This window comes from Zingiber officinale, chromosome 3B, assembly GCF_018446385.1.
Source record: "Zingiber officinale cultivar Zhangliang chromosome 3B, Zo_v1.1, whole genome shotgun sequence".
In the NCBI taxonomy this organism is placed as follows: Eukaryota; Viridiplantae; Streptophyta; class Magnoliopsida; order Zingiberales; family Zingiberaceae; genus Zingiber; species Zingiber officinale.
The window spans coordinates 14,177,940-14,202,984 of NC_055991.1; the positions used below are offsets into that span (position 1 = coordinate 14,177,940).

The 25,045-nt window shown below is 32.3% G+C and overlaps 1 protein-coding gene across 1 annotated transcript; it reads left to right on the forward strand.

Annotated features, from left to right (window-relative positions):
• Nucleotides 1-2,139: 2,139 nt before the first annotated feature.
• On the forward strand, nucleotides 2,140-25,045 carry LOC122055956 (protein FRA10AC1-like). Its single transcript, XM_042617666.1, has 7 exons — nucleotides 2,140-2,507; nucleotides 2,831-2,918; nucleotides 3,005-3,072; nucleotides 10,541-10,625; nucleotides 14,739-14,822; nucleotides 15,035-15,074; nucleotides 24,772-25,045. The coding sequence occupies exons 2-7, from the start codon at nucleotides 2,863-2,865 to the stop codon at nucleotides 24,850-24,852; spliced, it is 414 nt and encodes a 137-aa protein (XP_042473600.1). The 5' UTR covers nucleotides 2,140-2,507; nucleotides 2,831-2,862; the 3' UTR covers nucleotides 24,853-25,045.

Sequence of the window (25,045 nt, forward strand, 5' to 3'; positions counted from 1 at the left end):
GTAACCTTCTTGATACGAGTTCGACATCCTTGCAAGGAAAAATTAAAAGACAAAATATTTCCAAGACTTTCGTCTTGGGATTAGTAGTGCTTGAAGAATAAATAATAAAAAAAATGTTCCAAAAGAAAAGAAAAAGAGAGAGTTTTAAAATGCTTTGAAAACCGGTTAAGAGATTCAGAGCTAACGAGGCTCTGATACCAATTGATAGATCGATTGAGAGCGATAGGGGGGTGAGTATCACTTCTTTTTAAAACTCCTTTTTATCTTTTAAAATCAGAATTAAGCAGCGGAAAATAAGGAGAGAGACAAAAGTGTTTACTTCGTTCGGAGCCTAGCTCGACTCCTACTCGAAGGCCCGCGGTCTTGACCGCACCGATGGTTAAACCACTATAACACTTCTTTCCGAAACCTTCGGAAAGAAGTGGATCGTACATGTACAAAGATGTAAGATAGTAACACTCTATTATCTTATAAAATTAAGTGCAGTAAAAATGAAATATACCGACAATAGAAATTTAAAATCGAAGCTCGATCGGATGGAGTAGCTTTGTAAGACTGATGAAAATTCGTAGCACGAGCAGCTTGCAGAGGGGAACTTGAATGGATCAGAAAGTCTTGTTCTACCTCAGACTTCGAGCCTCGTTTTATAGGTGTACTGAAGGTTCGGTCGACCGAACCCGCTCCCTTCCTTCCTGGCTGAAGTCTGATGCGGACTCGATCTTCTGCATTAACTGCCTTTTAATGGTTCGGTCGACCGAACCAACTTTTCGATCGATCGAACAAGTTTTTTCCTTGTTCGTTGAAATCTGCCGAGATCTTTATTTATTGCACCATTAATGCTGATTGGATCGGTCGATCGATCTCCGAGTTCGGTCGACTGATCAACTTCTTTTTTCTTTGCTGCTGAACGATGTTGATGAGCTGGCAGTGCTGAGTCATTAAGGTTCGGTCGACTGATCTTACTGTTCGGTCGACTGATCTTAATGTTCGGTCGACCGATCATGCTTTGACTGGACTCTGGTTTGATCTGTTCTGTGCTTATTACTACTTTAAGTTGACCTGGTTCGGTCGACTAATCCTCTGGTTCGATCGACCGATCATGTCTGACCTGCAAAATAGTGTTAGCCAAAATAACCTACAAAACAGAGATTAGCACAGTGTTAGCCAAAATAACTGCCTTTTATTTTTTATTTAGTTTGATCCCATTTAAATAAAGAAAATTATTTATTCCTTTAATTTAAGTTGGAAAGAAGAGAGGAGTATAATTTAAAATTAACTATAACATAGTATACATGAATACATATAAATTAGTATCAAGATTTATAAATTAGGCTTGATAAAAATACATTAAACATATAGTAATATAATGTAAGGGTAACGCGAGACTCTCCCTCATAAAAAATTAATTTAATTTTTTATATAAGATATTAAACTAATAAATAAATATTGCAATTGATTTTAACCAAAACATCAAGAAAAGTATGCTTTTATAATGCCACCGATACAAGGTATTTATAGAAGTTTTTTCATTCACGTTATTACCAATCCTAAAATGTGAGGTGCATGGTTCTGTGGCTGAAAGGTCCAGGGGTCGATCCCCGGGGTGTCACTGTCTGAGGTTAACGTCTCCGCTATGCACTTTCCACCTGTGTACCTGCATTTACCTCCCTCCATATCCGTGGGACCGGCTTTAGGGGGGCCGCTGATGTGGCGGTTCCACATTTTTACTAAAATGTGAGGTACATATTCTACCAATCCGAGAAAACCATATTTTTTCAAAAAATAATTATAAAAAATTATTAATAAATTTTAAAATTACTTATTAGTTAAAGAAAAAAAGAGATATTAATATAATTTTATTTTAGATTTAATTAAAATTAATTATTAAAGGTACATATTCTACATTAAATAGTAAGGTAAGCGCCCTCTTTTAAAAAAAAAAAAAAACAATCTAATTAAATAGTAAGATATGTGCGTTATGTAGAAATTCTTTAGTTAGAATGATTTAACTCTGTAATAGTCACATTATAACTATTATAATTAAATATATTTTAAAAATAAAATACAAGATAGAGTTTACATAGAAAAATACCCTTTAACTTTTTTTAATAAAGGGGTCTTTTTGGTATTTGTACTTTAATTGTGCCCAGTGTCTATCATCTTCGTTTCCTCCAAACCTACTGCTTAACCGAGTTCCGTGGCGGCTGTTGTTGTTCAGCCATAGTCGACGCTGCTACTTCACGGTGCTTCTATTGCCACCTCCAGAATCTTCGAACGCCACTATCGTCGATGCTGAAATCCGCTTCATTCTCATCCATCGGCGAGGCGCCGCCCCTCCATCAACATCCCTAACCGTGATTCTTCATTTTCCACCGAGTTGCTTTTACACCAATCCTGGTCAGGATTTCAGTGATTAGCCGATCGAAGTGCGTTACCATTACAACTTCGTGCTGCGACTGCTGTCGTGCGAGCCCCTGATTACTAACTCTCGCTGTACATTATCATTGGTAATAAAGAACGAAGATGATTTTCTCTATCTTGGAAATTATAATATACTGATATAGTAAATCATAATTCATTAATTTTGTAATTTTAGTTCCCTGATTTCACTTAATTTGTTCTTTGTTACGGCGGTGACACTCATCTAGAATCTCAGCGATCGTTGGGGTTCTTCTCAAGGAGTGGTGATGCAAAATCCTACCCAAAATCATTTTACTTAAATGAATAAATTAATAATTCGAGGATCTCTCTGTAAAACCCTAGATGGTGCGAATTGTTTGAAGATTCTCTTATGGGAACTAACATCTTTGCTTACAACTATGACTAATAGGGTTCATTGGAGGCCAACAGGAAGTAGAAGCAATGACTTCACTACGGTCGCTGAAGTCCTCAATCTTTGATAAAGAGGAAAGGAAGATGTGAGTTTTTGGATTATCTTTCATTTTGCTATGTCGTGATTAGGGGAGATCGTTTTCTTGCATGATGATGGGCATACCAATAACAGGCAGTACCAATCTCATATCAGAGGGCTCAATGCATATGATCGCCACAATAAGTTCATGAAGGATTACGGTCTGTCATTGCTTTTCTATTTCATTCTGAACAGGAGTTGAACAATCAAGCAATAGTCTCTTTGTTTTTATTTTTATTTTAAGGATGCATATGTTTTGATGTGGCATTGCATAATTGTATTTATTATGTTTAGCTTGTTCGGATATGTGAGCACCATCAGTGACTGATGATGTTCATTCACTGACTTCTCAGGAATACAGATATATTGTATCTGTGTTTAGCTATATGTTAGGAGATTGGTAAAAGTCATGTGATAGTGCTAGGTCTAGAGGTTGTTTGATTTATACAAAACCTGGGCCTGAAGAGACTCGTATCCGGGGCCACTTTGCTTTTCATTTTCGTACCTTGACAGTTGGAGGTTTGACCTTGGTATGGGACCTGGACCACATCCTTAGACTCACATAACCTGATCTAATAAATTCGGACATTAGCTTCCAATGTCCAAGATGCTTCTTCTAGGATTTTACATTTATGAAGGAGATCAAGCCACCATTACTAAGAAACAAAACCATCATCAAATCTCGCCTTAACCAACATAACGAGTGCATATGACAGGTTGGTTTCCTGTGTCCAACTTTACTTGAATACTCCAACAACAATGTAAAGGAGGATCACCTAGACAATGCTGTAGAATCATCTGGGCAGTGATCATTGTGCATCTAATGCTAACCTAGGGATTATCATACAAGCTGACATTAACTAGCTTGTCTATTCCCATGGACACGTGTCCTTGGAGATTTTTTTTAATAAAAATACAACAACTTTGAAAGACACATTTACTCCTTACCATCTCCACATTCTTAGGTTTCTATTGACTTGTGCATTAGAGTGTAATCTTGTCTAAGACATTCTTGACGCCTCACTTTATACTTTATTTCAATTTGATGACTCCTGCCATCCTTGCACCATTTCTTGTCGCCAGACAAAATCAATCCCATTAGCATCAAAGTTCTAAAAAAACTTTAGATGGTATCTCAACCCACTACATAGCTATATGCAATATGCGAACACATAGGTCATGCATACATAGGTTTACACCTAAAATATAACATCAAAATAATTAACATATTAAATGATTTAATCTAACCTCTATAAATTAAAATACTATGTCTATTATATGCCATAGAATCAATTAAACTAGTGATCCTTAAAGGAAATTTCTGTATATATAACATAATATGAAACAAAATAGCTAACAAAATGTTTAACACATTCAAGCTTGACTACATGTATTTAACACACTTAAGTTTAAGCCATCTGAAAATGTATATAGGCGATATGTGGTTGATATTGCATAAAACATTTGCATTATAGAGAGGCATATATGGAAGCATAACTGATCAAGTTTTAAAATATTTAAAAAATATTTATACTGATATCTAAAGTGTTTACAAAGGCTTGTAAAACAAATGTTAGCATTTATTAATTATAAGCCCCTAAATAGGGTAATAAGCACATGCACATTACATGTACTATATGAAGCCATATATGACCACTTTGCAATCCCCTTCAAAACATGCCAAGCGGAAGTTCTTTGAAACCACGCCTATCAATTCATAGATTGTTTATTAGAAAAAAAATACTAACCAAGTAGTATACTCATCTTTCATATACTTTTAAGTATAACATATAAAATCTACTAGTAATTATATATATTTTTATAATAAAATATATCATATGCCCATCCATGGTTATTGCCCTTACATTTACCCATACTACAACAGAGAACACTATGTGTACTCTTTGACATAGATATTATCATAAAACTCAGTCTGAACTCATGTTGTCACGGTCAATTTATGAACGAGGAGATAAAGCTTATATAATTGTTAATTGTGGAGAGATCATCCTATAGGTGAAAGTCCTCTACAAGTAAGTCTTCATCTACACATAAATACAACCAAGTCTTCATCTACGCATAAATTATCCACTAGAAAATAATATTATATGATATTATGTTTTATGTCCACCATCTCTTCAAATGATAAGGTAAAGAGTTTCAACTAGTAATCCTTGTGATTGTGCATTCAACACTCACATCAATAAGGGACTGGATCATGCTAAACATCAAAAACAACATAATTAGCTACATTAATGAATACAAAATGACATGAAACAATATCAGCATCAACAGTACAAAATAACATTTACGCACCCTATAAATAATCATCATAAATAATTAAACATATTAGTATGTTGTAACTATGATGTACAATACCAAACTGTGCTGATCGGCAAGGGTGGAATTTAGTGTTCTGCTTGCCAACTGATACTAACATGGAGCATCGACCTTATGGCAGCCTCCTGGCTGAGTCAGTTTTTTTCTAATTTTTTCATTTCTATTCTTATTTTTTAGAAAATTAGTTCCAATTCTTTTCCCTCTCTTAATTTTCCCCCTCCTTTATCGTTAATTTTCTCCTCTTTTATTGAGTCAGAGAGAAAAAAAAACTTTATTACCTCTTTAAGAATGATTAATTTTAACCTTATTACCCTCTTTAAGGTTGATTAATTTTTCTCCTTCGTTTGTCCAAGACCATGAGATAAATAGAGAAAAAATCCTGAAAAAGGATGGTTAATTTCTTTCCCTTCATCTATTCACAGGGTAAATAGAGAAAAAAAATCTCTTTAAGATGGAGGACATAGATTGATAAGAATTTTTTTTAAATATAATATAGTTTCTAAACTTATAAATATACTACTATGAATTGAATTATTAAATATATAAATTTTGTTTAATTTTAAACTATTTAAAATGAATTCAAATTAAATCTAGTTTAAACCCACTTGATCTTGTTATATCCATTTGGTGGACTTCAATTAACCCTAAATTAACTTAATATGCATCAAACATTTCACGAAATAATATTAAAATTTGAACTCAACATTCTACATCTAAAATATAACTCATAACATCTATAGCAAAATAAATATTAATAATTTTTATTTAAAAAAGTATCCAAATTGTATTGACACGACACGACACGATATAGTATCAAAATCGTATTGTTTTGGTCGTAAATGGAAACTTTGGAATGGTTCGAAATTTTAAACCTTGGTTGTAAAAATAGAAATAAGTGCGTTGTGTTGGGAATCATAAAAAAGGCAGCCCAGTGCACGAAGCTCCCGCTATGCGGGGTTTCGGGGAATGATCCATTGTACGCAGCCTTACTCTGCTTTTTGCAAGAGGCTGTTTCCAGGATTCGAACCCGTGATCTTTTGGTCACAAAGCAACAACTTTATCGTTGCGCCAAGGCTGTTGGGAATCATATTTAATATATTTGCAATCAATGGAAATAGACTTGCAAATTATATATTTAGGCTACTATGAATATATAATAGTGGGAGTTAGCGAGGGTAGTGATTTAGTTGATATATTTTAATCAAGATTAAGTTGCCTAAGGATCGTTAGCCAATTTGGAATACCACCTATACAATGACAACTAAACCTTTATCCTACTAAATGGGGTCGACTATAAGGATCCTCCTATGCCATTGAGCTTGACCCCTAATTATAGCTTTATCCGGGTCGGTCCCAAGCTCGAATAAAGGAGGAGGGTTGCGTTAGGTTGTCAGCTAACGTTAAAACTATGACAAATATTAAATGAATGGATCCATTAAATTATTATGCTAATGGTAGGTTGAAGGAACGCGTTGTAGGGTCTGATTGTAACTTCTCGGCAAGGACCATTATATCTCCAGAACTCGAGTGTAGTGCTAAATATGCAAGAGTCCGTGTTACAGGTCCGACTGTAACATATCAGTAAGGATCGCTACATCTCCATGAGAACTTGGATATAACTTTAAATAGGTAAGAGTTCTCACACCATAGGTGGGATAAGAACAAATATGATAAAAAAAATTAATAATCTAAGATTTGGAACATGAAGCATAGGAACCCTCACTGGTAAATCAATGGAGTTAGTAGATACGATGATTAGTAAAAGAATTAATATTTTTTACGTGCAAAAGATAAAATTGGTAGACGAAAAGGTAAAACTAATAGAGAACTCGGGTTTTAGGTTATGGTACATAGGAAAGAGTAAAACAAGAAATGTAGTGGGTATTGTTGTAGATAGTTCGTTAAAGGATGAAGTTGTAGGAGTAGTTAGAAAAGGGGATAGAATTATAGCCCGTAAGATAATAGTAGCGAAAAAAATTATAAGCATAATTAGCGTATATGTACTGCAAGTAGGATTAGATGAAACTACCAAATTAAGGTTTTGGGAGGACTTAGATGAAATATTACAAATATTTTGTCAAATGAACTGATTTTAATAGGAAGTGATTTAAATGGGTATGTCGGAGTTAAAAAATGAGGAATATGAGAGGGTACATGGAGATTATTGGTTTGGAATGAGAAATCAAGATGGGAAAACTATATTAGACTTTGCGATAGTATATAAACTTATATTAGCTAATACATTTTTTAAAAAAAGGAAAAAATACTTGGTCATGTTCAAAAGTGGGAATAATATATCGCAAATTGACTTTCTTATGATTAGGAAGAAAGATAGAAAGGTTTGTAACGATTACATGTCATCCCTGGAGAAAACTTAACTACCTAACATTGATTAGTAGTGTTGGATATATGTCTCAAACATAGTATCAATAAAAAGAAAAAATATATACGACTCTTAAAATTAAGTGGTGGAAGTTAAAGGATGAGAAGCAAAATATATTTAAGGAGAAGGTAGGAGTACAAGCATTAAGTGAAATATACAGTGATTCTAATATGACATGGGATAAGATGATATCAAAGTTGAAAATAGTAGCTAAGAGTGTACTCGGTGAGTCAAAGGAACATGCACCACTAAGTTAGGAATTTTGGTGGTGGAATGAGAAAGTACATGAGAAAGTGAAGGAAAAATGAATAGCTTATAAGGAATTATATATTTGTAAGAATGAGGAAAACTTAAAATAAACATAAAATAGCCAAGAAAAAAAACTAAGAGAGTAGTGAATGAAGCAAAGAATGAAACTTTTGAACGATTATATCAAGAATTTAATATAAAAGAAGGGAAAAAAGACATTTATAGAATAACTAAAGTGAGAGAAAGGAAGACAAGAGATATTATCCAAATAAAATATATTAAAGATGAATGTAATAGGGTACTAGTAATCGATAGAGAAATAAAAGAGTTGTGGAAGAGATATTTTCATCAATTTTTTAATGAAGGTTTAGGTGACCAACTTAACTTAAGTAATATAAGTAGGTCAAATGAGCATAGAAATTTAAATTTTTATCGTAAAATTCAAACTTTAGAAGTAAAACAAGTTTGAAATGGAAACATCAGATGAAATTCCGATAGAAGAATGGAAGTGCATAGGAAGATAAGGTATTGAATGATGTACAAAATTATTTAACATGATATTGAAAACAAAAATAATGCCTAATCAATGGAGGATAAGTACACTAGTTCCATATAAGAACAAGGAGACATACAAAATTGTGCAAACTATAGGGATATTAAAATAATGAGTCATATTATAAAATTTTGAGAAAAAATAATAGAAAAAAGATTAAGGACGACATCGAAAAATTAATTTTGGTTCATGCCTGGAAAATCAATTTTGGTTCATTTCCTGCAAATACACTTGCTTTTTCCTATTACTACGTAGTATTTGTTATATGATAAAAATATTATATAAAATAATAAGATATTTGATACTCTCATGCAGCATTTTCTTTTTTGAACATTTGTTTTTCATTTTTATTTCAAATTAAATCGATGGCATTACCATGAATAAGTACCTGGAAAAAAAGATATTTTTCTAATGGTAATCATATTATAGTTTACTTTGTCTTCAAAAAACAAGTGAGAACTTTTATATTTTTTAATTTTTAATCAACATTTAATATAGAAACAGTTATATAATGTTTGTGCTCCATCTTTGAAACTTGTCAAACTGACAAATTGAAAACATACTAATATCAATGTTTTAGGAGAAAATGTACTATCATGTTAATATCGTTTATCTAGAATCAGTTTTGACATATATTGTAGTTTTATATTATTTATGCATTTTGTATTTCTAATATTTTATACCTTTTATCTTTTACAATTTAATATTTGTGATTGTTACGTGTTGGTTGCCTGTGATTTGTGCTCATTATTTGTAAAAATTTACTGCAACTTTTGCACCTCTAAACCCTTATTGCAGATGGGTCAATGCTTTCCTGGTTGTAAGTACATTGCAAAGTTCTTGCAAATAAGTGTTGTCTGCAAATGCTATTTATACAATATCAAACAACTCTACAATGAAATGGACACTTATCAAGCATATTTACATGCAATGTTTTGTTTGCTTGATATTTAATGTCCTAAAGAAAGCAGATGATGAACAACTCACTACATCCAAGAAAGAGGTAGAGGGCTACATCCATCTGAACATTCTTTTCCTAATTTAATCTTTGTGGATTTGATTGTAGGCTCAGTTGTTGGTGGCTCGGTACAACTGTCCTTGGCCTTATCTAGTGGGCTGAATTAACAATAAAAAAAATGAAATAATAAACAATAATTATAAAAATAAGGTTAATTTTAAGAATTCCCTAACATTTAACTTTTTCAAAATGCTCCTAAGGTTTCAATAATGTCAAAAATCGTCCCAAGGCCTCTATTTTGTTGTGAAACTGCCTCTTTAATAATACTTCCCTATTTTAGCCTTCTAAATTGCCGCTAAGTAATTTACTTGCTAAAAGAGAGGGGACAATTCGACAACAAAATAAAAACCTTGATGGGCATTGGATATTGATGAAAATATTGGGGTAATTTGAAAAAATATTAAAAGGTTGAGGGCCATTTTAAAAATTATCCTAAAATAATAATAAAAAAAATGAAATTAGTACGTGCTTTTCTAAATAAATGGGCAAATTTAGCAAGATTTTTGAATTATTATAGGGATAGAGAGGGAATTATTTTATAAAAAAAACTATAAAGATAGCTTATGAATAATGTTTGACCCATGGGTTGTACTTGACGCAATTCTCGGGCCCATGCCACACTTGGTATAGCCCTGTGCCTTTCCTAGCCCTATGATTTGTACTAGTCCGAGCTCAATATAGTTTTATTTAAACTGTGCTCGTGTCAACATGATTATGTTGAAACCCTTACCCATGCTTATGCTTGAAGCTAGTTGGACATTGTCAGCGGACTGGTTTTAGGGTGAAACTTCTATTTGACATTTCTGATCAAAACCATATATCATATGTTTAAGCCATGGTTTGTTAAAATTACCTTAAACATTATAGCTTTGCTGCATCGATTAACTTTGTAATAAGCTTACCTTATATACTTATTATCTCACTATTGTCCCAGCAAATGTTTGTTCATTTGGGGAAGCAAAGTTCGCTATTGTGTTATGAATTCGAGTTCTATTAAGTGCATGATAAACTCTCATTACTTATCTTTCATCAGTGCAAACTGTATTGGTTGTTATTTCTTGTGTAAGTAGTATATGCATCTTGCAGTTCAATTTTATGGGAAGACAACAAGCTGCCCGAGAGACTGTGTGCCCATAAAGACTGATCAAGACACAATTAGAGAGGGCCACAGGTTTGTTTAAATGCTTATTAAAGAAGTCAACTCATAAGAGTCATGCACTAGTTTTTGCATTAATTCTTTTACTTATTTGTCAATTTTTTAAAAATATTTTTTGTTGTTTAGTTAGTTTGCCATTCAGTATTAGGCATAGTTTTTGACGCCCTTGTTATTCTAAGATTGGTTACTAAAACAAATTTAACTGCTCATCCAATATTTTGATCCTCAATTAACTGGGGGGTCTTAATAGGCATGTTCTGTACATAGTTCCCTTGATGAAGTTTGCCTGACAACTAACTTGGGAATAAGTAATATTTAGAGCTACATTGTACAACAAAACATTGAATTTTTTGGTAAGCGAGGTGTTTATAGTGTAATAAGAAATGTGCGTTTGTAATTATACTTATCTCAGTGTTCTAAAAATCAGTAGGCGGTCGCATAGGCGCCAGCCAACCACACCGAAAACATACTAGTCGGCCAGCCTAGGCGGTCTTGGTGTCTAAGCGGGATTAGGCGGCTCTAGGCGCCAACTAATCAGTTGAATCGTCTAAGCGTCGCAATTCATAATTTTTTTTAGTTTGGGCTTTTAAATTTAAATCTCAATTAAAAAAAAAAATTGTAATGTAACCCTTTTTTTTTTTTATGTTGGCTTAAGTTTTATAAGCCCTAAACTTTGGTCCAACAAGAAAATCGATTTGTTGGCTTGCCCTAGCAACTAGCACCAAATTTCATGTTCAAAGCGGATGAAGAAGCTCACATTTTGGAGAAATCAGAAAGTTTTAAGGTTGGAGAAATCAATTTGAAGAAAAATTATTATCTGATTTTTCCTAGCGACTTGAAAGGGATTGAATTGAAGATTGGTCAAAGCCTCATTATTTGAAAATGTGATTTCATCAAATACTCGCAATATTCATTAAAGTTAAAAGGTAATTTGTTTTCATTTTGATACTTGTAAATTGAAAGATAATTTATTTTAATTATTATGTAATTTATGTTAATACCGTGGAAGTCGCCTATCAACGCCTAGTCCTCGCCTAGGCAGTCTAGGTGCTAGGCGTTGGTCTGACGTCCGACTAGCTTCTAGCGAATTTTAGAACCTTAACTTATCCTATTACTGATCTAGGATGGATACCAAGCAACTTGACTAACATGACCTAGGCTTGAGAATATCTAACATTTCTTTTCTCTCCCTTTATTCTTTGTTCAGATGTAATAGATTGAATGTATCTTAGTATAGAATGTGTTTATTATTTGTAGTGTCTATTGTCTTAACTTATTTTTCTTTCATTTTATCAATTAATAATAACTTTGTTTTAAATTCTTTAAAAATCCTAGAGATCCATCTTAGTGTATGACCAAAAGAAATTTAAATTTGGGTTTGAAGTGCTGTGCCGTACCGCCTGAAATCATCGGAATTTACTGTCCCGATGAGGAAGTGAAACCGGCATAGCAGGCGGACAAATTTTGCCATTGTCATCCGCCGGGGATTGACGTCTCTGTGCTATCGGAAGCCTTGCCGGACGCTTCCGACAGTGGCGGAGGCGTCACATGACGCTTCTGGCGTCCTGCGAGCGTTGCTTGTGGGACTCGCGCGACGGGATCGAGAAAGGATCATTGTTGCACAAAAGTAAAAAGATTTAATTAATTAAATAATTTCCAACTGGATTGTGATATTTTGAATAGACTTTTATAAACCCTAATTAAATTATCCCTATAAAATATATAAAAATATATTTAAAATTTTTTTAAAAAATTAAAATTATTAATTGATATTATAAAAAATTATTAATTGATATTATCCCTAATTATATTTATTTAAAATTTTTAAAAAATTCTAATAAATCATATTTATATTCTGATAATTTATTATTATTATTTATTTTTTTACTGTTTAATTGATATTTAATTTTTTTTACTATTTAAAATATATAAGATTTAAACTAATAATTAATTAAATGAATAAACAATTAATTTATATAATTATGATGTATTAATTTTAATTCGAGTAATTATTTTATTTTTAAAGAAAACTATATTTAATTATTTTTTTAATCATGTTTAAACAACTTATATAAAATCAATATACAATTTATTTTTAAATTATATACAATAAACTTATTTATCTAATAATTACTAAATATAAATAAAAAAATACCGAAACTGAATCAGCATGATACGATACGATATCAAAACCGTATCGTTTCAGTCTGGACCAAACTTCGGCACGGGTCGAAATTTTAAATATTTATTTAGATATCTCCACAATGACATGATATTATCCACTTTAATCCTAAGTCCTCATGACTTTGTTTTTGACTTTACCCAAAAGACCTCATACTAATGGAGATATCTTTCTCTTATAAATCTATGATCTTTCCCATAAATTTTCAATGTGGGACTTTGTTTACAACCTTGCAACCCAACAATCCCCCCCTCAAATGAAGGACCACAAGCTTCCCACATCCGATCCTCAACCCACCAGGTCTTTCTATTCCTCGGTCCAACCGACCTACTAGGATTTCCTTACCTAGCAGCAACTAGGACTTCCTGCCTGGTGTATGGTCCTCTTGATTCGGACATGGGAACCTCTACTTTCTTTGTTCGAGGTCAATATTCTACTCACATTACTCAATTAGACAATAGTTTTGTGCACTATCGGCGGTTAGACCTTTTAGCAGTCCGGGCTTTGATACCAATTGTAGGACCAAAAGAAATTTAGATATCTCCACAATGGTATGATATTTTCTACTTTGGGCCTAAACCCTCATGATTTGTTTTTTTGGCTCTACCCAAAAGACCTCATACCAATGGAGATATCTTTTATAAATCTATGATCTTTCTCATGTATTTTTAATATAGGACTTTGTTTGCAACCTTGCAACCTTGCAACCCAACACTTAGCATTCTCATTTCCCCTACATTAACTTTATGAACTTGTTCTAATACATAAAATATAAAGGATTATTTCACATATTCATAAAACATTTTCTTTTAGCACAAGGCCCACTTGACAATGACACAAAACTCCAAATACTCCTCTTAGCTATATTTCTCCAAGCAAAGTCTGTGTTTCTTTCTTTCTTTCTTTTTTTAAATTGTCTCTCCCTTTTTCTTTACACCATTCCGATGTCAAACTAATAACAATTTGATGTATATATTTCTTATGCAACTCAAAACATAACCTTTGCTGACTTGTTTGAAATCATTCTCTACTCTTCTGAAATGAGACCAACTGATGTACTGACTTTGGCTCTATTTTGCATTGTTACCTTATCACACACTTTCATTTTTTGTTGCCTACCAATTGCCATGCTGAAACATGCCATTATGCCCTTGGGCTGAATTTCCACAGTTGCATGTTTAATTCATGTTGTTCCATATGCCAATTATGTGCCACCCATATCGGGCAATATAAGCCTCGGTTTAAGCTTATACCAGGTGATACAAATTTTGATGATGATCACCATGAAAAAAAAATGAGCTACTAAATAGTCATCCACCTTTCATTCTTCTTCTTTCTCTTCCTCTTCTGGCCATCCTTTTGTTTTTCCCCTCTTCTTTCTCTTCCTCTTCTCGCCATCCTTTTGTTCACTAATTCCATATATGTGTATGTATATGTTACCGTTGTTATAAGTGTTAGAGATACTAGGAATATGGGACAGATGGAGAGGAAAATCTAGATATCTTATTTGGTTGTTGAATTGGGCTAGTAATATAATAAAAAATAATTTAATTAATTTAAATATCACTAGTGATATAGTTTTGCATTAAAATAACGGAGGATAAAATTCATGTAGTCAATCCTCAGTAATTGGGGCACACTTGATTCCAATGATGTTAATGACGTGCAAACATGTGATACAGTTAAACATTGAATTTATGGTTGCATATGCAGTCAAATAAACCACTTTTTGAAACTAAAGTTCTTGCATATCATAGGGAGGTGATATTCATGTAGAAATGCTTGCATATTAAGCAGCTTGCGTTCACAGCCTTACTCCTTAAGGTTGTGTTTGACATTTTTGTAATTTCATTAAGCGTTTGTGTTTGTTAATTTCATTATCTTATTTCTATATAATTGGCATTCCCTTATTTTAGAAGCTGAAGATATGTCTTTCATTTTGAAAGGTTCATAATTTCTGAAGATGATGACATGGAATCAACGTGGGAGAAGAGGCTGGTGAAAAGATATTATGATAAACTTTTCAAAGAGTATCCTTTCTGATATGCATCAAAATTTGATGCCTTTTGTCCTATTTACTGGCACTGTGAGTTTGTCATATCTATCAATTTGCACTTTAGTCTATTCTCCTTATATTTGAACATCTGAAAGCCATTTTTTTCCCAACTCAGCAATGCATATGTGTCTGATTAATTATCAGAAATGAAGGTATCTTCCTCATTTGACCCCTTAATTGTAGAAGATATTGCATTGCTGATATGTCTCACTTCAAGGAAGGCAAGGTACATGGTAACTAGCGAAGGACAATAAGATTCGTTGATTGATTTACATGCCATAACTGCAGTCTTCTTTTTGTTTGTCAGACTTTTTGTATGCTTAATATCTGTGCCATATATCAAGAAATTTTCATTTTATGTGCATTTGCGCATATATTTTTATATATATAACAAATACGAAAACATGGAATATTGCTTAATATAAAATGTAAATACTCATTCTAATGATAAACTAATGACATTGATTGTTAATGAGAAATATATATATATATATATCAATTTCATTAACCTGGTTTGTTCCATGGTTTGAAATTTCATATCGTGCTGAACGAAATGGTGGAAACAAATCACTCTAATACATTATCCAAACTGTTGTGTCAATGTCGCTGGATATCTTTTCATGCCAATACTTGGCACCCTTTAGCATACAACATAGATTGAGATGAATTAAAATAATATTGTTATGTTTTTTAGCTCGTTTCCATTTAAGATAATCTCAAAATCATATCATTCGGATTTTAAATTATGATACACAAGAAGTAAAATAAGAAATGGAGTAGGTATTATTATAAATAATTCACTAAGGGATAAAATATTAGAAGTAATTAGAAAGGGAGATAGGATTATAATTATCAAGATAGTGGTGGTAAAAGAAACTATTAATGTAATTAGCATATATGCACCTCAAGTAGGATTATATAAAAACAGCAAATCTACTTAGATAAGGTATTACAAACATTCCACCAACCGAAATGATTTTAATAGGAAAAATGAAGAGTATAATAAGGTGCATGATGATTATGAGTTTGGAACAAGAAATAAAGAATGAAAAAGTATATTGAATTTTGCGACAACATATAATTTTATACTAGCAAATACGTTTTTTAAGAAAAGAGAACGCTTGGTCATGTTTAAAAGTGAGAATAATAAGTCATAAATTGACTTTTTTTATCGTTAGGAAGAATGATAGAAACATCTGTAAAGAGTGTAAGATTGTCTCTCGAGAAAACTTAACTACTCAACATAGGTTAATAGTATTGGATATATGTCTCAAGTATAGTATCAATAAAAGACAAATGTGCATGACTCCTAAAATTAAAGAGTGGAAGTTAAGGATGAAAAACAAAACATATTTAAGGAGAGGGTAGGAGAACATGTATTACGAGAAATACACGATGACTTGAATAAGACATCGGATAAGATGACATTAAAGTTGAAAATAGTAGAGTGTACTCTGTGAGTCAACGGGTCGTGTACCACTAAGTAAAGAATCTTGGTGGTAGAATCCAATCTAAATCCGACCCATTGCCTTCCTTAAAGAGAGCATATGATGTTTTTTGTGATCGTAAAATATTTCTAAGTCTAAAAAGAACGTTTTATAAAATGACAGTTAGATCTTCCATGTTATATGGAGGACTATGACTCGAGCACATGAGTTGAAGATGAGAGTTGCAGAGATGAGAATGGATGTGCGGACATACAAGGATAGACAAGATAAGAAATGAAAATAGTAGAGAGAAAGTCGGGATTGCACCTATTGAGGGAAAACTTCGGGAGATACGTTTAAGATGATATAGACGTATATGTAGACAACCAATAGATGCTCTAATTATGCGATGTGAAAAAATGATAAATGTGCACATTAAACTAAGAAGAGGAAGACCAAAGAAGACTTGGTTAGCAACAATAAAATAAGATAAAATTTATTTAAATATAAATGATGATATAATAGGGGATAGAGCTTAATGATGTAGAAAGATTTATGTAGCCGACCTCACCTAGTGGGATAATGCTTGATTGTTGTTGTTGTATTTGAATTTGACCAAAAATTAGCTTATCACATGGTTTCTTAACAAAAATTAAATATGTGAATTCCTTCTTGCTTTAGGTAGCATTAAGGGGCCCTCACACTTTAATTTTGCATAAACTTGAGGTTTTGACTCTGCAATTTGGAAATCAGTTTGCATGGTGAAAAACAAATAGAATGGCTCATAAGGTTAGTTATGAATTGACTTGTAGAATAACTCTTTGATGAAAATTAGATATTTGAGTATCTTCTGACCTAAGATTTTGTTTTTTTGATCTCTCACACTTTAATTTTGCATAATCTAACTAAAAAATGTTATGAGTAGGTAATGGTTGAATTTTTACAGTCAATGCTTATAAAATATTTCTCTTGTAGCATGATTATGCTATTATTATTTACAATATTAGGTTCAAAATTAGGCTATAAAATCAACTCCTAATCATGTTAACTTGGCAAATTTCCACTCATAGTTTATGTTTACAAATTTGATAGTGGTAAATTCTAAAAAGGTGCCAATCAATCGTAAGCATGTTAACACTCATCCCATGAAAAATATTCACTTATTATATTAATTTTGTCCAGCAATCGATTTATGTTGATACAGAGTAAAAAAAATCTGACTTAAAGAACATAAGGCCATTAATAGTGGGATAAAGATATTGTTTGGATTTTTTTATTTATAAAAATTTTAGTCCCGTTCAAAGTTTTGATTTATGTGCATTTAAAGCTTATGTTGGATAGTGTCTTAAAGGTCTATGAAATTCTATAGAAATCATTGAAAATAATTTTATACATTTGCTTATAAATTAAAGTGCAAGCTCGCCATGATCGATCCCAAGTCTAGATGAAAAAGGGTGAGTGTTGCGTTGGATTCCTAGCTAACGTTGAATTCATGCAAATATTCAATGAATGAATCAATCAAACTATTGTGTTAATGTTAGGTTTTTCAGAAGTAACGCGTTGCAGGTCCGACTGTAATGTCTTAGCAAAGATTGCTATATTTCCATGAGAACTTGGGTGTAATGCTAAATATGTAAGAGTTCGCATTGCAAAGTCTGACCATAACGTTTTAGCAAGGACTACATGAGAACTTGAATGTCGTGTTAAATATGTTAGAGTGCTCATATCATAAGTTGGATAAGAATAAATATAATAGGAAAATTAATGTCCTATAATTTGGAACATGAAATATATGAATGCTCACTAGTAAATCAAGGGAGTAGATATGATAAGTAAGAGAACAATTAGTATTTAATTTTACAAAAGATAAAATTGGTAGGAGAGAAGACAATGATGGTAGAGAACAAGAGTTTTAAGTTATGGCACATAGGAAGGAATAAAACAAAAAATGAAATAAGTATTGCTGTAGATAGTTCATTATTGTAGGAGTGTTAATCAGGGAATATAATTATAACTTTCAAGATAGTAACGGTGAAAAAACTATTAACGTAATTAATATATATGCACCTCAAGTAGGATTAGATGAAGACACCAAATTTAGGTTTTGAGACAACCTAGATGTCCATCAACAAAATGATTTTAATAGGAGGATATCCAAATGGACATGTTGGAGTGAAAATTAATAATATGGGAGGGTACATATGAGTTATGAGTTTGAAGCAACAAATGAAGGGAAAATTATATTAGATTTTAGGATAGCGTATGATCTTACGCTAACAAATACGTTTTTAAGAAAAAAGAAAAACACTTGTTACATTCAAAAGTGAAAATAATAAATTATAAATTGACTTTCTTATGGGTTAGTAATGTTGGATATACGTCTCAAGTATAGTATCAATAGAAAAAAAATATGCACGACTCGTAGAATTAAGTGGTGGGAGTTAACAGATGGGAAACGAAACATATTCAAGGAGAGGGCAGGAGTATAAGTAGTAGGAGAAATATATGACGATTCGATGATATCAAAGTTGAAAATAATAGTTAAGAATATACTCGGTGAGTTTAAGGGATGCACACTACCAAGTAAAAAATCTTTTTGTAGCCAAAAAGTATAGGAAAAAGTGAAAGAAAAACGAACAACTTATAAGATATTATATACTTGTAAGAACGAGAAAAACTTAAAAAAATATATAGTAGCCAGAAAGAGACTAAGAAAGGAGTGAATGAAGTAAAAAATAAAACTTTTGAATGCTTATATCGAAAATTAGATACAAAAGAAGGGAAAAAAGACATTTACATAATAGCTAAAGCGAGAGAGGAAGATAAGAGATCTTATCCACAAATAAAATGTATTAAAGATGAATGTAATAAGGTCCTAGTAAATAATGAGCAAATAATAGAGCGGTGAAAGAGATATTTTTATCAACTTTTAATGAAAGTTTACGTGACAAACTTAATTTGGATAATTTAAGTATATAGTATAAAGATTTAAATTTTTATCGTAGAATTCAAATTTCAAAAATAGAACAAATATTTAAATGAGATGCAAAATGGAAAAGTAGTTGGATCAAATGATCTTCCGGAAGTGTCTAGGGAAACATGAATGACTTACAAAGTTATTTAATTTGATATTGAAAACGAAAAAAAATCTTATCAATGGAGGGTAAGTATTTCATTTCTCTTATATAAGAATAAAGGATACATAAAAAATTGTGGAAACTATGGGGATATTAAAATAATGGGTCGTACAATTAAACTTGGGGAAAGAGTAATAGAAAAAAGATTAAGGAGACCATGGTGATTGAAAATCAATTTGAATTCATGCCGGAAGGTCGACAATAAAAGTTATACGTCTTCTTAAATAACTAATTGAAAAGTATGAGATAAAAATAAAATCTGCACATAATATTCGTTGACTTAGAAAAAACATATAATCATGGTTTAAAATATCGACCTGTGTCGAGGTTTCAGTCCCAGACCGGAACGATACGGTTTCGGTATTGTATCATGCTGTGCTGATATATTTTCGGTATGTTTTTATTTATATATAGTAATTATTAGATAAATATGTTTATGATGTGTAATTAAAAATAAATTGTATATTATTTGAACAACTTAATATGTTAGAAAAAATAATTAAATAGAGTTTTCTTTAAAGATAACTCAAATTATAATTGATACATCATAATTATATAAATTAATTATCTATTCATTTAATTAATTATTAGTTTAAATAATATATATTTAAAATAGTTAAAAAATATTAAAATATTAATTGAACAGTAGAAATAATAAAATAATAATAAAAAATTATGAGAATATAAATATGATTTATTAGATTTTTAAAATAATTTTTTAGAATTTGTAAATAAAATTTCAAACAGTAAAAAAAGAATTTTTATAATATCAATTAATATTTTTTAATTTTTAATATATTTTTATATATTTTATAGGGATAATTTAATTAGGGTTTATGAAAGCCTATTCGAAATATCACATCTCAGTTGAGAATTGTTTAAATTAATTAAATCTTTATTTTTTTCGATAATAGTAGGGCGTGACCGGTGCGAGCCGGTGCCAGAAGAGTCTCGCAATGCTTCCGGCGCCATTAGAGGCGTCGCGGGATGCTTCCAGTGTCAATGGAGGCTTCCAGGATGCTTTTGGCGGCGACGGAAACATCGCGGGACACTTTCGGCGGCGCTTTCCCAGAAGCGTCCCAAGACGCTTCTGGTGGCACAGAGGAGTCCCGCTATTATCAATTGCGCGCAGATGGTGCATGTGAAATTTATTCGCATGTGGTGCTGGTTTTACTTCCGCACCAGAACGGTAAATTTCGACGGTTTCGAGTGGCGTGTCTCGACACTTCAAACACTGTTTATAATAGAGTTCAAGAGAAATTATACGGAGACTTCTAAAAAAGAGAGGTGCTAGTGTAACATATATTAAACTAATTAAGGATATGTATGAGGATGTAATGACAAGAGCGAAGACACAGATTAACTGAATCACTTTCCATAAAGATAGGATTACATCAAGAATTAATTCAAGTTCCTATTTTTTTACACTAATCATGGACAAACTTAATAGACACATCCATATGGTACCATGATGCATATTGTTTATGATATTATTTTGTTATATGAGACACATGAAAAAGTAAATTCTAAACTTGAATACTAGAAGTAAAATGTTTTAGGCTGAGTGGAGTAAAAATAAAATATATGGAATTTAAGTTTAATAATGGTAGACATAATAAGATAATTATTAATATAGGAGATGCCGAATTGTTTGTAATTGAGAGCTTTAGGCATTAGGATCTTTTTTGCAAAAAGATGAAAGGATCGAGAGAGATGTCTTACATAGAATATAAGTAGGATGGTTAAAATCGTGGAGAGCGTTGGGTGTTTTATGTGATCGTAAAGTACTTTTAAAACTTAAAGGGAAGTTTTACAAAATGATAGCTAGACCTCCTATGTTATATGGAGTTGAATGTTTGACTATCACTCAAACACATGAGCAGAAAATGAGAGTTGCAGAGATGAGGGTGTTAAGATATATGTGTGGACATATGAGGATGGAATGGATAAGAAATGAAAAATTAGGAAAAAATTTGGGATTGTATCTATTGAGGAAAATATCCAAAGACATGTTTAAGATGATACAAACATGTATTTCGACGACTAATAAATACTCCGGCGATGTGAAACTATGACAAATATGCACATCAAGCGAGAAAAAGTAGAAAAAAATGACTTGAGTGTCACTAATTTGATGGATTGACATTTATTTACAACTTTTTTATTTTTATTCTCATGTAAAACTTCAGGAGTAAAAAAAAAAGTTTGATAATGACATCAGTGCAATATTTAACATTTTTTTAACAAGATTTATATAATCTATGTTTTGACAAATGCCCTTTACAAATGAAATATGCATATCAATTTGATCAACTTTATTACAACACTGCTTAGTTATGGGTGCACAATTGTTCTATACTTCTATATGTAAGATATTCGTGAAGGTTTAAAATTTTGAGGCCTGCTGGTGAATGAGGACAGGATGACGAATGAAAAATGCCCTAAATAAAGATAAAGGATTGGAAGGTTCTAGGGATATTGGATTTTAGAAGGAATTGGATAATTATATCATATTGTTCCTTAACATTTTAAAAGGTGTACCCAATTTCCTTAACATATTGAAAGGTGTACCAATTGAGTTGATATATTGACTTAAAAAGAATTTTATCTATCAAAATGAACTAAAAGAATCGAGCTAAAGGATATTTATAAACAATGTTAGAAAATATAGATCAAAATTGTTTCCGAATTTGACAAAACTTGCATTTGAGACTCTTAAGATAAGTAAACAAGTCATCTTGTTTTATAGATTATAAGGATTCAGAAATTATGACGACTATAAATTCAGTAGAAAATGAGTTTTTATCGAGTAGCAACATGTATGATCTGTTTGTGAGGAGATTGTTGTAAAATTAATTTCCTGAGTGAATGAGAAATTAATGAGTAAAGATGAGCTACTCGAGTGATCAAGGTAACTGTGATTAGTTCAAGTTAGATCTGGATCAATTTATGATTGAATGAAGGAAAAAGCTCGTATGTGAGCATTGTTGACAAACGTGTGTAAATGTTAACTTGAATGCGTGTGAAAGCAAACTTGCATATGACAAGGAAAGAGGGAAAAATAGAATGTACTTGTCCACCTCACAAAGTTCTGAGGGCCATCTACTGTGCAAGAAATGTAAATTCCACATGGATCAGTCGAAGGCTTAAAATCAAGGAAATCAAGGTTGGAAGATCTTCCATGGGTTTGGAAATTGGGCCAACATAAAAACCATTAAGGCCATTCTTGGGATGGAATCTGGGTAGACTTAACATGTGCCTTTAAAGTCTTTTATTGCTTCTCGCCTGCTGGCCCATTTGAATATAGCACCAAGGGGATACACCCCTTGGTGTGTTTGACGTCTAGACAAAGCAAGGGGCACAACACCTTGTATTCACAAATGGATAGGGATCTCTTTTTCATTCAAATTTTGAATTTAAAATCATTGGACACAAACTTTGGTTATGTCTCTTGAAGGTGTCTCTCAATCCCTATAAAAACAACCCAACACTCCTTACTCAAATAATTATTTTCTTTCTTGAATTTGGTACCAAGGCATTGAATTTTCATCGGATCTTAAAATTTGTTCCTATTTTGGGATAAAAGTATTTGCAATTTAGGATACGATTATTAATAATTGTAAATAAGGAAGAGCAATATCCTTTTAAAAAGGGAGAGTCCAACTCAACATTTCAACTTTACTATCACATCTGATAAAATTGTTGCGTACTGTTGATGATTACTGGCAGGCTGCCTTGACCATTTGACGGGTTATGTTAACTAATCAAGGAGTTGTTATTGAAGTTGCCTAGCTATCATCTAGTCGTGTCGAGCCACCAATGAGTCAATGAGCTCACCACCAAAAGGAGATGAAATTCTAATTAAGAATTTGTAGAGGAATCTTAGAAGGTTCAACTACAAGTAGAGATAGATGTGTGTAGATGATGATACATACCTTGAAACTTATGCTTTTTTGTAATTAGAAACAAAATTACTAGTAAATCTTATGGAATAATATGAAGTAAGTGATAACAATTTCAAACGAAAATATAATGCATAAAGATAAAGTGATAAGGATGAAATAACAAAAATGATGTTCAATAACTTCTCAATTATGAAAGAACAAGCATGATATTGGTATCACAATGCCTCTTTTTCCCACTATGGAAAAACCATTGACAAGCATGATATTGGCAGTTAATGGATTGGTCTAAAACTAGAGAATTAGTGGATGATTAGAGATATATTCAGAGGTTCCTCAAGTTAATTAATCATGGTAGCCTATTGTTGGAGGTCCTCATGTACTGGATCTGACTCGGAGATGTGGGAATCAGTTTGGGCGTGATTGGTGGACTTCTCAATGGTTCACATGTCATGCATCATAAAAGAAAGGTGGCTTGCTCTCAATTGTACGACTGGATAACATCCTAGATGATGTTGATTACTGCTTGCAAAAGGAGCAACAGGTTGGCTACCACTGTTGATGAAGTGGGTTGTCAATGCTCTGTAAGGAAGGGCGATGCTGGATATTGAAGCAATCTCATTCAAGCTTGAGATTGATGAAGAAGAATCTTTGCAAGTGAGCAGAAGGATGCTGCATGAGTTCATGAGGCCTCAGTACCCTGGAGGAAAGTTGTTGGCTGGTGAAAAGATCAATGCTGGTGATGCTTGAAGGTTGGTACTGAAATAGATATCCAGTGGCTCTAATACCATGCTATGGCGAAATTATTAAGGTTCTATCTATGCATTCTGTTCATCAATGTAAAATTATAACTAGGTCCCTAGTATTATATGGTATTTACAATTAGATCCCTAAAATTGACCCAAACATATATCATTTTGAGTCATACCTGTGTTGGAAACACACTAATCTCTAGCTTGCTATAGATTGCATTGGACACCAACTTTATAGTAAATATCTGTGATACATGAATTAGGAAAATCTGGATACATTTTGCAGCTTGCACACTAATTAAGAACTGATTAGGTGGAACAAACTGCCCAGAAGTCCCTCTCATCACCTCACCAAATGGAGGCAAGGGATGTGAAGATTCAAGTATTTTCATAGTCAACATATTAAGTTGTGTTGGTGTGGTATGATTGTTGGGGTTGATATAATACATATTGATGATGGAGAAACTTTGTTTGCTAAGAACTGATTATATATACAAGTTTTGTTCATGCATTTGTCCAACACACTGATGCTATATTTAGTTTCTATTTCATAATATATTTTTATCAGTTTCCATTTATGTACATTAGGATTTTTGAATCGGTATGTCTAAAATGATTACCAGATTCACAGGTTCTTCTTTATCAGCTATCAATTATGTGACTATCTCATTCACACTCTTTTAAGTAATAGTTTATTTTGATCAGATTGGCTTAAGATGGAGGATGGAAAATGAGGTCATATCTGGGAAAGGTGAATCCGGTATTTGCATTACATTCTTTTTCTAGCAGGGAGTTTTGATTTGTACATGTGAAACGAATTTGTAGATAATATCTACACGTGTGGGATTTGAAATGCTCACTGGATAATACTGTACTTAGCTTTATTTGATCTGTCCTATTGGCAATTTAAACAATGCCAGTATGATAATCTCTTTAGGAAAGGTCTTCAATTTGAATGTCCTAATTCTTGGTCTTGATT

Coding starts and splice junctions, on each gene's coding strand:
- LOC122055956 (XM_042617666.1), top strand. CDS start 2,863: ATGACTTCACTACGGTCGCTGAAGTCCTCAATCTTTGATAAAGAGGAA. Junction 10,626..14,738: donor ACAATTAGAGAGGGCCACAG/GTTTGTTTAAAT, acceptor TCATTTTGAAAG/GTTCATAATTTCTGAAGATG. Junction 14,823..15,034: donor TATGATAAACTTTTCAAAGA/GTATCCTTTCTG, acceptor TAATTGTAGAAG/ATATTGCATTGCTGATATGT.